Source organism: Poeciliopsis prolifica, unplaced genomic scaffold (genome assembly GCF_027474105.1).
Source record: "Poeciliopsis prolifica strain line A6 unplaced genomic scaffold, Auburn_PproV2 SCAFFOLD029, whole genome shotgun sequence".
In the NCBI taxonomy this organism is placed as follows: Eukaryota; Metazoa; Chordata; class Actinopteri; order Cyprinodontiformes; family Poeciliidae; genus Poeciliopsis; species Poeciliopsis prolifica.
Genome location: NW_026562404.1, coordinates 6613183 through 6630303, shown reverse-complemented (window position 1 = coordinate 6630303; position 17121 = coordinate 6613183). Strand labels below are relative to the sequence as shown.

General features: G+C 39.5%; 1 protein-coding gene across 1 annotated transcript; it reads left to right on the top strand.

The window, feature by feature from the left end:
• Nucleotides 1–5276: 5276 nt before the first annotated feature.
• LOC129372336 (potassium voltage-gated channel subfamily A member 3) lies at nt 5277–12117 on the top strand. Its single transcript, XM_055049570.1, has 3 exons — nt 5277–8452; nt 10230–10276; nt 11217–12117. Exon 1 carries the CDS (start codon nt 5583–5585, stop codon nt 7185–7187), a length of 1605 nt encoding a protein of 534 aa, XP_054905545.1. The 5' UTR covers nt 5277–5582; the 3' UTR covers nt 7188–8452; nt 10230–10276; nt 11217–12117.
• The last annotated feature ends 5004 nt before the right edge of the window (nt 12118–17121 follow it).

The window sequence follows — 17121 nt, the reverse complement described above, 5'->3', positions numbered from 1 at the left end:
GTCTATATGGTTTGTCATTTTTGTTAGCAGCTAAAGCCAGCCAAGTAGGTGTAACTCGGGGTCTCAGGTGGTTAACCGAACATTAAAATCTGAAAGCCATTGGAGTTAACATTATTTAGCTGCGGGGTCGTTTTCTTTAAGTGTCTGGCTGTAGATTGCATAATGGAGAGAGTGGCTATGCTTGCGTGTTGGCTTGATCTATGCCACAGGTGACAAACTCCAGTCCTGGAGGGCCACTGTCCTACAACTTTTAGATGTGCTGCTGCTGCACCACACCTGAATAGAATAATTAGGTCATTAGCAGGACTCTGGAGAACTTATCTATTCAATTAGCTACTTTGACTCTGGTGTTTTGTACCTGTGGCACATCTAAAAACTGCCCAAATGTTTTTTTCTTCATTAGTACGTCATGCTGGTGGCTGAAGCCTGTGACGATGACTTCAACACATTTCTTCAGAAAGGTTGGCACGACTTTTAATGCTGCCCAGAATGTTTGTGTAAGCTAATTTCTAAAACACCTATTGATTATGTGATACTTAATGTCTGAGTTGTGTTCATGATAATTATTTCTGACTTTTTTTATGCTTTCTCTTGTTGGTGGTGAAAAATGCTCTCCAGGCTAAAAGGGGAGGAGGGGGCAGGGTATTTTGAATGAATATGACTGTGACGCACGCAGGTGGCTCTGATTAGTTTTTCTCACGCTTCTCTTTAAGATATGTATTTATTATCCTAGTGTTTCTACTATTCTTGTTTTCCCTCCAGGCTGGGAAAAACAGACATTCTTCTGTTGGCTCATGTGCTTCTTCCTACGTGCAAAGGCCACAAGAAAAAAATGCCAAAACAGCTCATGTCAAACCGTGGATGATGTCGACAGATATGTGCAGCTATGTGGTTGTTCTAATGATCCTATTTATTTGTAGAAGCACATTGTCATTGGCTTAGTTTGCTATTTAAATGTAGCTGTGCTTAATTTTTATTGTCGTCTCAGCATTTTGTCAAAGACGGGAGCCAGTGTAAAAGCCTTCCTCATTGGTGTGGAACCAGTGCAGCCCTTGCTCCTGCTTGTTGGTGAAAACAAGAGCAGCACCAAAAACACTGCACCGTCAGAGATCACTAGACCATCCCTGACCATCCATGGCACACAAGACTCCCTATGGTCACCTTTGGTGAACTTTCAAAACACTCTCCATCCTCAGTTCAAAGTACCATGAATGTCTGACCTTTGTTGTATATTGCTGTCAGTGCTATTTGATCTTGTTTTGAAATAAAAGTAGATTATATACTGCAACTTGTGTTGGTCTTTTTGTAGACTCAAGTGGCATCTAATGTCGTTTAAAATTAATTTGGGGATCATTGACTACCAATACTTCCTGAAAATGTTTTCTCCCATCATTTCTCTTGATCTCTCTTCCCTTCAACTCGGACCTGCTTACCCTTATGCACTTACGATCAGCATCTCCCAAACATGATGCTCCCACTGCCATGTTTCCTGATAGGGGTTTTGTATTCAGGTCTTTGTCTGAACAATTCAGTTTTCGTCTCATCTGACTAGATAACCTATGTCACTGGTGGTAAACTGAAAACATAATTTGGCTTGACTGATAATAATTATGATTATTATTATTAAATTGATTATGCATTTTATTTATAAGTGTCTTTCAGAGACCTCAAAGACTTTGCATAGGTTTTGCATAATAAAACAAGTTAATAAAATCACTTGGAGTTTATGGTTTTATATGACAAAATGTCTGAACATTATACTTACTTGCAGTGACTTAGCAAGAAATAATAAAAAATGTATGTAAATTTAAGCTCGTTTCACTGTGATATTTACAAGACTAAATACAATGTATTTCTTTCCAAATTCATTGTATTATATTTAAAAATGTTGAAGTACTTTTTTCTCCTTTTTTGTTTTAACTATTTACTACGAGGAAGTCCATCAAACGTCTCCACACTTCAGGAGAGATGAATGTGAGGGGATGTTTTAGAAACCTGGCTCCATAACGCATGCAGTCACAAAATTCAAGAAAATTCCACAAAACATGCCAAAGCTCATCTTTAAGCTTAGCCATAATTCTTCATATAAAAGCAGCATCATTTTAAAAAGTAGATTTCTCAACATTTACAATAAAATGGCAAGAGAGAAGGCAAGAAAAAAAAGACGAAGTCAAAAATAATCAGCTAAAAAAAAAGACTCCTGATATCAGCAGCAATATTACTAAAATACGGAAAAAAGAAAAAGGTTTGGATACCGTATTTGTGGTAAAATTCTGATGAATTGAAATTGTTTGCTGGTGCAAATTTAAACTGAGTATACAATTTCTATAGAACACCTGTTTGTCATCCTTTCCCCAGACGTTTTTCAAGTGCATGCTACTGTGCATCCATAAAAAGATGGTCCAAACCAGTCTGGTTCCTCAAGTGTCACCAGATGTTCACAAGCTCAGCCAGCAAAGCATTTCCCTCTGCAAATGGCCCGATTTTGCCTGCTTCTCCACTCTGTTTCACCGACTCTCAGTCTGTTACACTCCACTTTGGATGCGTACCAGTGCTCTGTGAAAAGCAGCCTCATTTTGTAGGTTAATAAGAGTGAACCTATATTTAACATGGAGGGAGGAAACCATAAGAAGGCCCTTTGGCTGTCCCAGAGCTTTGTCTCTGTAGACTGACTGGCCCTTTTTTGTGCAAGACAGCTTCAATGTGGCCTCAATAGGAAAACAGAGTCTAAACTGAATGTGTCATAGCTAAATGCATCCATTAAAATCAATCTTACTGTGAAGGATGAATGAAAGTTGTACTGATCTTTAAAAGACACAAAGTTTCAAATTCTAAAAAGTTGAAGCAGGAATGAGATATAGTTCTTTTCTGCACATTTACAGTAAAAGTAAAGATGGAAAAAAAATATCCAAAAGGTTTACACATTTGCAATTACATTTATTCAATTCCTCACACAGTAATTAAATTCTATAGTAAATGGTTATTTGATGTCATTGTCATAAAAACCCAGGTGTAACAGATTGTAAATCTTTCAAATATTCACTAAGCTAATGTTTTAAAGGAAGATTAAGTCAAGTAAATATAGCTTAAACTGAGAAAATAAAAGGAACAGTGTGATAACCAGTTTGGTCCTTATGACCCAAAATCAGGTTGTTGCACAGCAGACCTGTGAAGCAGGCACAAGGGAGTCACCATAAAGCTGAAATGATGTGTGTGTGCATATAAAAGAGAGCCAGCACATCAAAACAAACAGGTCAGGACATAAACTCTGCCATCAGTCTTGGGATTCCAAGGCTGGCAAATGTGTCCTCATATGGCACCCTCTCTGTGTTAAAAAGACTGCTGTGTTCTTCCACAAAAACAACAAAAGATTCCTGGACGTAACTCAAAAATAACAGCGTATGGGAAAAATAAAAAAAAAAAAAAAAAAAAAAAATCAAATAATCTTATTAATTTCAAAGTATTTTACTCAGTGTTTTTCAGCCTTCATGAAAAACACTGAGATGATGGCTCTCACAAGCAATATACAGTAGATGTTGATTTGGAGGCTCAGTCTCTTTGAGGATTATTAGATGTTCCAACAGGACAACAATGCTGAACACTATTTTCATGTGAAACCAGTCAGATAAAAACAAACATGTGCTCATAACCTTTATTTGTAAAAATCCATTCAAGTTTTTCCCTGGATTGAATATTAGACCATGTAAAATAATGTCGTTTTTAAAAGCACAAATTTCAATGACATTTCTGCCCAGGATCTTTGTAGCAAAGCTTCTGATCTGTGTAGAATCTTGAAAACGAAAAAAGGAGAAGCATAACCTCCATTACCTTTGTCGAATATGTGTGACTGGGTGTTGGCGCAGATTGCCTGCACTGATGAGAGACTTTATAGATTAGTTCAGTCATTTATTATTCACTTTAATTTAATCTTGAGGAAGCAGATGCTGTTAGGCCACAAGTACAATCACCTCTCTCTTTTTTTTCCCTTTTCCTCTCTTTTGTGCTTTGTTCCTTCCACTTCTCGTCAAGGTGCATGCCTGTGTGCTAGCATGTAATGTACCTAAGAAAGTGAAGGTAAAAAAAACAAATAAATAAGAATGCTGGACACATCTGCAAAGTCAGCTCCATCTGTAAAAGACATCAGAAGAGCCAACATAACAACCGGCAAAGTACTTAATGATGCCTCATCTGTTTGGTGTTTTCTGTTCTGAACAAATTCTGCTCAGTTAGCTGTTATTTAGTTTTCCCTCAGCGCACATGACACAAAAACAAATGCATAAGTGTTTGACACTGTATGCATTGTCAAACATGCATCCGGTGCATGTTGATGCCTCTCAATCAGCCGGCGGTATCAACAAATGATTGGGAGAGAATCGTTTTTGATTCTCCAATGAAAAAGTCTTTGCCATTTCCTGAAATTTTCCTGCGTCATGCAGAGAGTGAAACTGACATCTTTCGACATGACCGAACAGACTGCATATGGCTTCATGTGTCCACAAAAAATGAAGACTGTTCCTTCAACAGGGACAAACAACAAGTGGCAGTGGCAAGTAGTGCAAATTGGAGAGTGATGGAAGAAGGAAATGACAGAAAGTGATCAGGTTGTCTTCCTGTAGCCTAAGCCCAGAGAACAGTCACTACAGAGAGTTTTCTAAAGTATAAACAAATCTTTTAATTTTACCAACATTTTGCTTCTGAGTTGAAGGGATGCTAATGTTTTGGATTGGCCCAGCCACTTGTCGATTATATCTACGAACCAGGGTCGTTTCTTGAACCTCTTGGTTAAATTTCAAACTCTCAAATCTTAATCAGCCAGAGGTATCAACAATTTTGAGCTAAACTGCAAATATGCTACATAGTGAATCTGCACACAGCGTAGCATAAGAGGTATGGATGTAAACTGAGCGCAGTTAAAAGTTACAGTTTTATGTCTTGTCTGTGAAACATAAAAAAATCTTTAGAGATCACATTTAAGGCCACAAAGTACAACAAGACACATTGAACACCTTGCAAATACTTCCATGTGCAGTTTTGCTGCTTTTGAATTTAAGAAGTAACCTAAGGTCATTGAAATTGAGAACAGACTCTTTTTTTTTTCTTTTTTTACCTCAAGAATAAATGGGCTCTGATATATTTATAAGTAGCCTAATTGAAACTGTCCTGTCTGTGAGGAATGACCTTGTTTAAAATGAGAGTGTGTCTGTGCGTGTGTGCGCGTGTTCGTGTATGTGTGTGTGTGTGGGGGGGGGGGTTGAGCACAACGTGGGGTTGGGGGCAGAGGGAGGCTGGCACGCCCAAGCTAAAGTACTGAATGACGTGCGTCTGTTGTGTCTTCTGTATCGGTGCGTCCTGCTATTGGCGGACTATTGGAAAAACAAAGCAATCAGCGGCGCGCCGTAGGCGGGTGGATCGCCGGTTGATAAATCCAGATCTCTCTCCTGTGGGCGGGAACGGCAACAGTCGAAGAGCGAAAGTGAGGCGCATGAGGAGCGAAAGAGAGGAAGAGACGTGGAAGAACCGAGGCTGTGGCGGGGGCTGTGGTTGACCGGGGTCCGCGGAGGGGGCGAGGCGTCCGCCCCTGCATGCGACTTCAGCCGCGCATGGACGACCACCTCAGTCTCCTGCAATCACCCCCGCCGAGCGCAACCAAAACCAGAGGCGACACCCTGGTGAACCACGGCTACACCGAGACAGAGGCCGACGTGATGACGGTCGTGGCGTGTGACAACATGCTGGAGGAGTCGGCGGCTTTGCCGGGCCACCACTCTCTGGACCGGTACGAGCCGGACCACGAGTGCTGCGAGCGGGTGGTCATCAACATCTCAGGGTTGCGCTTCGAGACGCAGCTGAAGACGCTGTCACAGTTCCCAGAGACGCTGCTGGGGGACCCCAAGAAGAGAATGAGATACTTCGACCCCCTCAGGAACGAATACTTTTTCGACCGGAACCGACCCAGCTTCGATGCCATTCTTTATTACTACCAGTCAGGCGGGCGCATCAGGAGACCTGTAAACGTGCCCATTGACATTTTTTCCGAGGAGATCCGCTTCTACGAGCTGGGCGAGGAGGCTATGGAGAAGTTCAGAGAGGATGAGGGCTTTATTAAGGAGGAGGAGCGGCCGCTGCCTGATAATGAGTTTCAAAGGCAGGTGTGGCTGCTCTTTGAGTACCCAGAGAGCTCGGGTCCCGCCCGGGGAATCGCGATAGTGTCTGTCCTGGTCATTCTCATCTCCATTGTCATCTTCTGCTTAGAGACGCTGCCGGAGTTCAGGGACGAGAACAGGGACCCGATCACCATTGCGCCTCTGATAAATGGCACGCTGCCCTATTTCATTAGCCCCTTCTCGGACCCCTTCTTCGTGGTGGAGACGCTGTGCATCATCTGGTTTTCATTCGAGCTGCTGGTGCGCTTCTTTGCATGCCCGAGTAAAGCCACGTTCTCCAAAAACATCATGAACATCATTGACATCGTTGCCATCATTCCCTACTTCATCACCCTGGGCACGGAGCTGGCAGAGAGGCAGGGGAACGGACAGCAGGCCATGTCTCTGGCCATCCTGCGCGTAATCAGGCTCGTTCGGGTGTTCCGCATCTTTAAGCTTTCGCGGCACTCCAAGGGCCTACAGATTTTAGGGCAGACTCTAAAGGCCAGCATGCGCGAGCTGGGACTGCTCATCTTCTTCTTGTTTATTGGGGTCATCCTCTTCTCCAGCGCCGTCTACTTCGCCGAGGCAGACGACCCGGAGTCGGGGTTCAACAGCATCCCGGACGCGTTCTGGTGGGCGGTCGTCACCATGACCACCGTGGGTTACGGGGACATGCACCCCGTGACGATCGGGGGCAAGATCGTGGGGTCGCTGTGCGCGATCGCGGGCGTGTTGACCATAGCGCTGCCCGTGCCGGTCATCGTGTCCAACTTCAACTACTTCTACCACAGAGAGACTGATGGCGAGGAGCAGGCGCAGTACCTGCACGTGGGGAGCTGTCAACCCCTGGCGGACACGGAGGAGCTGAGGAAGACACGGTCTTCCTCCTCACTCAGCAAAAGCGAGTACATGGTGATAGAGGAGCACGGGATCAACAGTGCGTTCAAGCAGCAGCCAAACTTCCCGACCACCACCACCACCGCTCAGAACAACTCGCAGAACTGTGTCAACATCAATAAAAAGATCTTCACCGACGTGTAGCCAGCTTTACAATAATTACAGGATGACGCGATGAGTCAAAACATATATGCAGCAGCGTTTGGGAGCAAAGGCAGATAAAAAGAGAGCAAAATAGTGGGGGGCGGGGAATAAAACATGGGCACAACCCGTCTGTTGTAAAGAGATGCTTTGTGCGCCATTCCAATAATTTGGATTTTTAAAAAAATCTATATATTTAAGTCATTCTTGCTTGCAAAAAGAGAATGACATCTCTCGACATCTACTCGTTGCTCTCCGAATGAGCGACAACGAGTCTGCTGTGCGCCGCGAGGCGGGCAGCACGTTCGGCACGTCACAACAGGTAGAGAGATAAAAGCTGTGTTGACTGTGAAAGACGAGCACGAGCAGACGCTTCTGACAAAAGGACGCTCACGCGGGTGCCATCGTGCGTCAAGAGTCGTGATTCGACAGTAATACCCTATATGTTCAATATTCGCAGTCATTTAAATATGTGTAGCATCTGTGTGTGGTCAAGCATACGTCATGTCAGAATGACGTAATCCAGCATAATATATATCTATGTCATATAAACCGTTCTGTGGTAGCCTATACCTTTATTGTGCGTTAAAGTCTAGTCTAAATACTACTACTGTCTTTAAAAAAAAACATAGATTTAAATCGTCTTGGTAGGCTATTTAATGCGTAAGCAGCTCCACGTAAACCACTAGAGTCAAGACGGCCGTCAGGGTCTCAGTATAGATACTACACACACGTGAGGAGGGGGACAAAATAGGGCGCGTTCTCCGATCAAAGATGGGGCGCGTTTCTCTTGTAGCCTCAAATAGAGCCCGCTGTGATGCAGTCTCCATGGTGACGCGCGTTTCCTCGGTAACCCTTCTCCCCCCTCACCCCCTCCCCAAGTCACCGTTGCCATAGCATCACTGTTTCCACAGTAACCTACCCAGATGGTTTCAAAGTTATATTGGAGATCCTCGTGCGAGTGGCTTGTCTTTCCGGCGTCTCAATCAATCAGACCAAAACATATTCAGATTCAACGACTGTTAAAGACTGCCGGTACAGGAAGTAAAATAAAATAAAATAAAAATAGTGAAGACCTCAGCCACTCTGAAGCTGGTCAACAATCACGGGCCACAACTCAAAACGCTGTTGTGGTGGGAGACTGAAAGTGAAGAGGCAGCGTGTGAAGAATTATGAATGGACTGGGAATACGTCGCACGACGGCCCCGAGTGCACTACTGCGGGTGGCCATTGGAGGACGCTGTTCCACTGACAAAAAAAAAAAAAAGGTAAGCTCTGTCTGTGATTCCTTTGTTTATATTGAAAACGCCTTACAGTATTTCTGTATCTGTGTGTCTGGTAGTCAGACAAAAGGTTTGACATAAAAAAATAAATAAAAAAAAACTCAAACAAGCAGGTCAACATTAATGATTGTGCACAGGGCTCCCTCATACATGAAAGAACAGGCTGTTGTGGCGTTTAGATTTGGTTCATGGCATTCATCAGTGTATCTCTTTTTTTGCGGAAAACATATTTCCATCCATCCATTCATCCTTCCATAAATCTTCCTATTCTCTTTATCTAATTTTCCTTGCAGCTTTCTCAGGTGTCTGATGTCTGTCTCCAGCAGTCATTGGACAAGAGGCAGAAAGCATTTCCAGTACATCACAGTTACTTGTTAATTTTTTATTTTATTTTATTTTAATAAGTGTATAATTGTAATAATCTGGCATCTGATCATTGCACATATTTCCCATGTTTAGCCTTCCATCTAGTGAGCTTCTCTTTGTTTATTATGCAAAGGACAAAAATATTCTTCCTATGTGACCAGGTTGCCTTTCACCTTCATTTGACTTTGGATATAAAATCAGTAGGACCAGCAACAGCATGCCAAATCAGCCTGTCTAAGCTGCGCCCCCTGGTGGCCACTGTTTGCTTCTAATAGGCCAAGTGGCTCACATCTGCTTTCATAACCTCTGTGTTCTCCAGAGGTTCACCAACATTGGGATAAAACACGAAAAGTAGGAAAAAAAAACTCCCCCCCCAAAAAAAAATTCCATTAATCTGGATTATGGAAAGTCTTATTCTGTGATTCCCTGGAGGCTATATAAATGCTTTCATGCACTAATGTCTATGCTTTAAGTGTTTCAGCTCATTTTAAACATACCGTAAAGCCACACGTTTGTGTTTAGATATAAGTTATGGTCGTACCACATTATATGCTGATATATGTTAAGCATGTTCAACAGAGGTGGATGGAAAAGTTTAATGAAAAATAATGCAATCTGTGGCATTTTAAATAAAATTAGAGTGTGCATATCTTATTCTGAAGATTGAAGTAAGTGGTGCTATGTAAATATTTAGAACTTTCTGATTTTATGAAACGTTCCCATTGATTTACAACCCAGACTTCTACTTTTTTCCTCTAATTTTCTAATGCTTGCTATATTTCTCTGTCACTTGAGTTTGCCTTTGTTTTCTATATTTTACTTACTTCTCTTTTTCTTTGCTGCAGTTCACATTATGTATTTTATGCTACTTTTACTTTGTTTCTTGAACCCCCCCGCCCTCCCAAATAAAAACAGTGCCTCAGCTGAACAGCTGCCAGTAAAAATGCAGCTATTAATGGAAACAGACTATGGGAATTCAGATTATTTGTCCTTAGATACTAACTTCAGTGTCCCATTACTAAAAACGTTCATTAAGACAAAAAGAAAAATAATTTTATGAGACATGCTCTTCTTTTTAGCTCGTATTTTAGTAATGTAATTAATTGAGGCAACATTCTTAGTACACTGTTTTTCTACTGTATGTTTTTCTCTGACCTGTTTTATCAAAACAGGTCTGCTGTCATTGGCGCGTTGTATTAATAATTGAATATGTATGAATAAAGATCAAATGAAAATTGCATAACTTGATTTGTATTTTGAGCTTTTCAAAGCGGGCTTTGGCATGACAAGATCAAACGGGAAGAAGAAAGATGCTTCCTTTGTCAATGAGACTGTCAGAGTGACATAACTCTGCAGTTCTGACACTTTCTCTTTCTTTCTCTTTGTTTCTGCTCAGACGACCTGGATCCCCTGATGATGTCATTTCCATTGCCTCCCTTCAAGGTAAAAACAAAAAAAACATTATTATTATGTGTTTTAAATTATCCTGACCCCACAAAGTCTGTATTAAAAAATGATTCTCAGAAAAAGCTTTTGTTAAATTACATATCAGAATATTAAAATTATTTCAGTGTTACATTGATAAATTGCACGTTGGCTCAAACATCAAATGTAATACAGAAGTCTATATCAAGATTTGACTGTATTTTGTACATTTTTCATGATAGTGAAAATCAATCCTCTTATAGCAACTGATGGAATGACTCATAAAATGTAATTTTAAATCTAATTTAGTCCAACTGATAAACGTATTTTCACTTTCTTTTAAATATAAAGTATTTATGGATATTTAATTCAATCTTGGCTTTCTTTAGAATACTAAATGTTCAGTTGACTAAATATTTAGTTGCTTTACATTTTAGTTTCTCACTATTTCAAAAATGATTACTGTACTCCAAAAAATCATTACTTTATACTTTATACAAGGTGTGCCCGGCCATATTACCCTTAAAGCAAAATTGGCACTTGCTTCCTGTAGTACTTAGATCATCCACCAGAGGGAATAAGAGAAGAACTGGCTTTTACACAACAGGTCTCAGAAGAAAGGGAGAACTTTGTGTGAGAGGTCTCAGACATGTCAAAAATAATGCATCTGGGCTTAAAGGGTTAAGGTGAAATTTCAAACAGTTTAGTTCAGAGATTCTCTGTACTTTTCCTCAAGTCCCACTGCCCCTCATGTTTTATGGGTTTCCCATCTGCCTCTCGCCTGACTTAAACGAATGGATGATGAAAACGGTACTGCGTCAGACAATGGGACAAAGCGGAGGTAATGCAATTATTTGAATCAGGTGTGTTAGAGTACTCATCTAACACACAGAGGCCCTGGGATTAGGATTGGTTAAGGTCATCCACTAACCTGGAGTGAATCTATTTTTCTCCTCAGGATGCAGAGACTTCATCCTGGTTCTGTTGGACTGGATAGGCCCGGTGGATTTGATCTACTCCCCCTGCTTTCTTAATTTCAACGGGTGCCCTCCAATTGGTGACAAGTAATTCTCCCACTTTTCAATTCAAAATGCATAATCAACAGGCACATAAAGCTGTTCTCAGAACATTTTGTAGCACACAGTTTGGACTTCACACTCTATGAATGGAACCTTTGCAGGGTCAAAGGTCATTGAGATGTAAAAAAAATTAAAAAAAAAAAATAAATAAATAAATATCCGGACATTTTCTAAATGGCATACAATAGTTAAGCACAACAATCTGCCAGCATTTTTGCAAAGCACCTTTCACTTTATGGGGACTTTGATTTTTTAAATCTTTTTACTTTGTTTTTTTATTTAATTTCCCGCAAAGGTGATAATAATCATGGACAATAAAAAAAAAGAAATATCTGAAAGCAAGTTTAAAAAAGAAGTGGCAAAAAAAAAAAATTAAAATCTGAGTCCATCTGTGATTTGACTGATACGAAACTGTGATACCAATCAAAGACTGTTAGCCATATGCCTTTGTTATATATGTGTGCTCTGTATTGCTAAATATGTTTAACAGACACATTCTCATGTGTGCTGGTTGCTGCTATTCTTTTGACGTACTCATGAAGAACAACACAAATGCATTTATGCAAATGTCGATTCAGATACTTTAGACATGCACACACTAACACACACTTGTTTACATGTTTCAGCTCTATCCCAGAGTGCACTTTGTCTTTTTTGTTTTTTTATTGTTGCTTTTCCATTTGGGATAGAGCAGAATATTGACAGTTGAAGGCTGTGTGTGCCTGGAGTTATTCTGCGTTGTTGTGCACTGTCTTCAACATGACCCATATAAAGAGATCATGAGGTGTACTGTCTTTCTTTCACAGGTGCTGCAGCCTGTTTCCACTTATTTACAGATACTAGAACTGACTCGAAAATATTTCAGGCTTTATTCTTGTTTTGTCAGTCATTTTAAATACAGCTTGTCCTCGAGAAAACAAGATTCGATGGTCAGATCTTCAGTTCGTTTTGTAATTTTCAATGTAAATCGTTGCATGATCAAGCTGAGACAATCTTCTACATGCACATGCCTCCGATGACATCACATAAGGCATCTGATCAGTTCCTCTGAGTATGTTCAGTTGTATGATGTTTCTGTTTTGTTTGTAATCACTTTTTTAAATGTTACTTGTCTACCAGCGATTACGAATACAGCTGTTGAGCTTGATTATGCTTTCCCTTGTGTTATCATAAACCAAACACAGAATGTGTAGTCATGTTTTCCCCTCTTGCTTTTAAAAAGTGTATTTTGTAAAGTCCTGAGACTGAAATTTCATTTTCATCACTTTGGTATATTTGTAGTCATTGAAGATCTCTTTATTAAAAGAATACACTACTGGATGGGATCTTTCACACGCAGGGAACCTCACTATTTAATCACGTTACCAAGCAGAGCTTTACATTTTTGTAGTGATCAGTACTCTCTGGATCGCAGGGAAACACATCAACACAGCAGATGTCAAAACAATTGAAAGCTCCCTGTTAGATCATAAATGGTCCAGTCTCTGTTTAAAGGACACAAAGTCAGTAAACATCAATGAAATAAAAAGAAAGGCGTACAGATAATAAAAGATGCAACGCACTGTGGCAGATGTAAAAATAAAGAAAAAAACAAACAAAAACAGAACAAGCCACAAGGATTTATGTTTGGCTTGGAAAAGACGTGGTGATTCCCTGCTGTGTTGGCAGCGTGTTTGGACCATAAAGATAACAGAAGTGAGCCGGAGCAGAGTGGAAAACTTCAAATCCTGTCCGTGCCAAAGGCGTAAATATTAACATTCTCACAAAGGTTTACAGCAGTTGCACTGTCAAGCTGTATAACAGCAAGTATGAGTTAGTGCTTCAATGAATAACCTACCACTTTACTAGTGATTCCTTTCCAATAATCGTTTTCATAAGGCAAATTGGAAAAGTGTTTGCTCACATGTTTCTCTGTTGGTTTTCCTAACCGTGTCTGTGTGCTACTGGTACTTTGCATTTTGCATGTTCATTCAATGTCTGCAGCTCCGTCTGATGTTACTATAGTACATCTAATGTCACAGAAGCTCACAACCACCCCTGGGCTCTGCAGCAGAATATCTCCATAGAAACAAAGGACGGCAGCTGGTCAAATGAAGAGACTTGGAGATTGAGCCCTGCAGGTAGACAGAAGACATAGCTACTTCCAACGTCTGCATTTGTAATAGCTGCCAGATCATTTACTGTATGTCGGTACAACTTCTGAGAAGGGTGGGAGCTGTGAAACTTTGTCATGCATTTGTTATAATATTTACAATCATCTGCTACAGTATGTGTGTCTGACAGAGGGTTGGTGTCCCACGTGTAGGATGAAAGTCACCGCGCACAGATTATTTGAACAGCAGATGAGTCAGACTAATGGCAGTAACACAAGTCATACTAGAGAAATTTCATCAGTAAATCTATGAACTCTTGTTTCAGAAATGAATAGTGACAAAGGGATATTCCAGAATCTTTTGGACGAAAGCTTGGAATTGAGATCGTTCACGCCACATTGATAACTGGCAAAAGTTTATGGAAAGATCTAGTCTGATCCAAAAAGATGGCATCCGTCGCAGTTTAGCCAGAGCAGCTCTTCCTTCTTGGAATCTCTAAAAGATTGACTAATGATATTTGTTCATTTATATTGTGCTTCCTTCCCTTGAACCTTTAGAATCTATTGTAAAATTAAGACATGAATGTTCAGTTTTTCACAAATATTACTCAAGGCAATCATTTAAAGAGTGGGTCCTTTAGGAGTGTTGTAGTGACTTTGCGTGTGGTGTTTTCCCCTTCTGCAGCCTTTGGCAGTGTAGACCAGAACAGGTTGCCATGGATGTTGATGCTGTTTTTTTGTGGTTTCACAAAAATCCAATTACTTCTGGAAGCTCATTGGTTGATCAGCAACCAGGCAATCCTGACAGATACTCCATACACAAAATGTGGAATACATCACCCTCAGAGATACACTGACACGTGTATCTCAATTTCAGTTGTAGTTTTCAGTGGCAGACGTATTTTATTTTTGTAGCTGTGATGGGAAAACGGCGGTCTGCTGCCAGTCATCGCAGTTTTTACTGTCGTAGCAAGTAAACAGATGGTGGAGAGGGTGATAGTGTAACATTGGGAAAGATGCTGCTGTGCTCCACACTGAATGACTCATCATACTGTCACCGTGACCTTTATCTGTTCACCCTTCTCTACTTATTTTTCTTCTATTCTTCTACTCCTTTCCAATTTGATTTTCTGCAAACTCCTGTCCTGCTGACGATGTCGCAATCCTTAATCATCACTTCATACGATCAGAATTTGGAGTGAAATCAGTCAGAGGGTAAATATTCCTCTGAGGGAAGCAGAGGCTGTGATCATCCCAGATGAATGCAGTCAGCAGGTAAAGAATTTCCAAGGTCAGTTTTCTATTTATAGCTATTCCCTTGAGGAGAACATGAAGGGAAAATGTAGGTAGCAGGACAAAAAAAAAGAAGAAGGAAGGTTTGAAAACAAAGCCATTAGGAAGTCGGGATCAGCTTTAATGTAAATATAAAATATCTATGTCAAGTTCCAGAAGTTAGCTTGTTCATCAGCTTTCAAAATTGTATGAAGACATTGTAGTCTTTGTGTATTTGAATGTCATAATTTGAAGAAAGCAATAAAATGTATTTTTAAAGCATTGTTCTGATCAATTTTCTTTCTGTAGGCGTAGAAAATATTTTCTCAATCCCAATTCACCGAAAACAGGAAGGATATCCTCCAGTTTAATGCCAAATATTAAGAACAGACTATGTGTTGTCTTGTACCGTGTAAGTCAAAATTTGATGTTAACATTCTTTAAATTCTGAAAATGTGTAACATATTATTAGAATCTTATTATCAAACTTTGCTCTATTAAAATGGCAAATATTTTAAAAAGAGATAGAACTGGAAATAAATTGCTCATATTCCCTCCAACAAACACTAAACTGTCATGTTAAACAAATGACCATTTATAATAAAAAAAATAATCATGTAATATGACATCACAGGATTCTTAAAAATAAATTCCTAAAAAAAATAAAGCAAAAGAAATCTTGCTAAATGAGGGAAAAACGTGAAAAAATAGAAAGGTGAAAATTAGAGATTGGAGATTAAAAAAAAAAGATTTTCACACACTCATTTTCTAAGCCTGCTTTGGTCCACTCAGGGTCCCTGGTGGCCCAGAAGCCCACTCAAGAGAGGCAGAGTACAGATAATGGATGAGTGGAGGTTCTAGATAGATGGGTAAGATAAATGAGAAAGACATTTACTGCTACACCTAAATTTAGAATCACTAATAAATCTGACTAACATGGCAACATCTCCACCAGAATCAAATTTTAAAATGAGATAAATGAGTAAATTTATTTATTTTTTTTCAATTTTGCATTTCTATTGTGTCGTGCTGTAAGAACAGAAAACAGAACTTTTCATGTGAAAGAATTGCTTCTAGTGCTGCCTGTCACTATCAAAAGTGACAGGCCTTTCTACTCCTTTAAGTTAGCAATAGTTTTTAGCTCCAAACTCTGAGCTGGATGCTATTGTTGTCCAGTCTCTTTGTTATTGTTGAATCAGAAAATGCCAGCCCGAACTGACGCAAGCGAGGTCCGCAGTGCTTTAAATGTTGTTCAGGGTTCTTTTGTGTCTTCCCAGATGAGTCATCAGTGTGGCTCTTGGCGTTATTATGGAAGGCCGACCACTCCTAAGAAGCATCACCACTGTTAATGTTTTCTCCATTTGTAGATAATAGCCCTGACTTTGGTTGCACAGAGTCCCAAAGCCATAGCTTTGTAACCCTTTCCAGACTGGTTGATACAAAATGATTTTGTTTCTTAACTGTGTTTGAACTTCGTTAATTATTTGTTGCTTCTATTTAGCATTTGTAGCTTATTATTTGTTGACAAACAGATTGCACGTAAGATATTAAGTGGTTCTAAGGGCCTGGAATAATAAGGACTGGGACTAATCTGAGAAACAGAACCACAGTGTGTCAAATAATTAGAATAAAATACATTTGTATTGGAAAAAATTCTTGTTTTTGGTAGACAGCAGTGCAGAAACTGGTCACCAGCTTTGAGCAGAGAAACCTGCAGATGCTTGATTTGTCAAATGTCTTAATGTTTATAATTTCTGCACATTTATCACAAAGAGATTGGAATAAAAGTGGAATCTTGGTGGTGTAAAGGTCAGGAGAATGTACTGGTCTCAGCCTGAAGACGTCTGGGTTTCCCGCCTGTTCGACCTTTACAACTGCAGGTAACGAAAAACAAGCAAAAACAGAAGTAAAACTTCACATGCCAATTCATGTGATTAATAATTTAAAGAGCAGGTCATCATTGCCTTTGTGAGAACATTAATAACATGGCATCAATTTTTTAGTTGTGTGTGATTTGCATGATGAGGAGATAAAAAAGTTAATTTGTAGCAGCAGTAACTGTGGAGAATAACACAATATAAATCTGAGGGACTGAATAAAGATACACGCCACACACACACGCACGCACGCACACACACACACACATATAGCTATATATATATATATATATATATATATAATTATATATATATATATATATATATATATATATATATATATATATATATATGTATGTATATATATATATATATATATATATATATATATATATATATATATATATATATATATAGCTATATATATATATATATATATATAGCTATATATATATATATATAAAAAACAGCAAGATATATATATATAATATATATATATATATATATATATATATATATATATATATTATATATATATATATA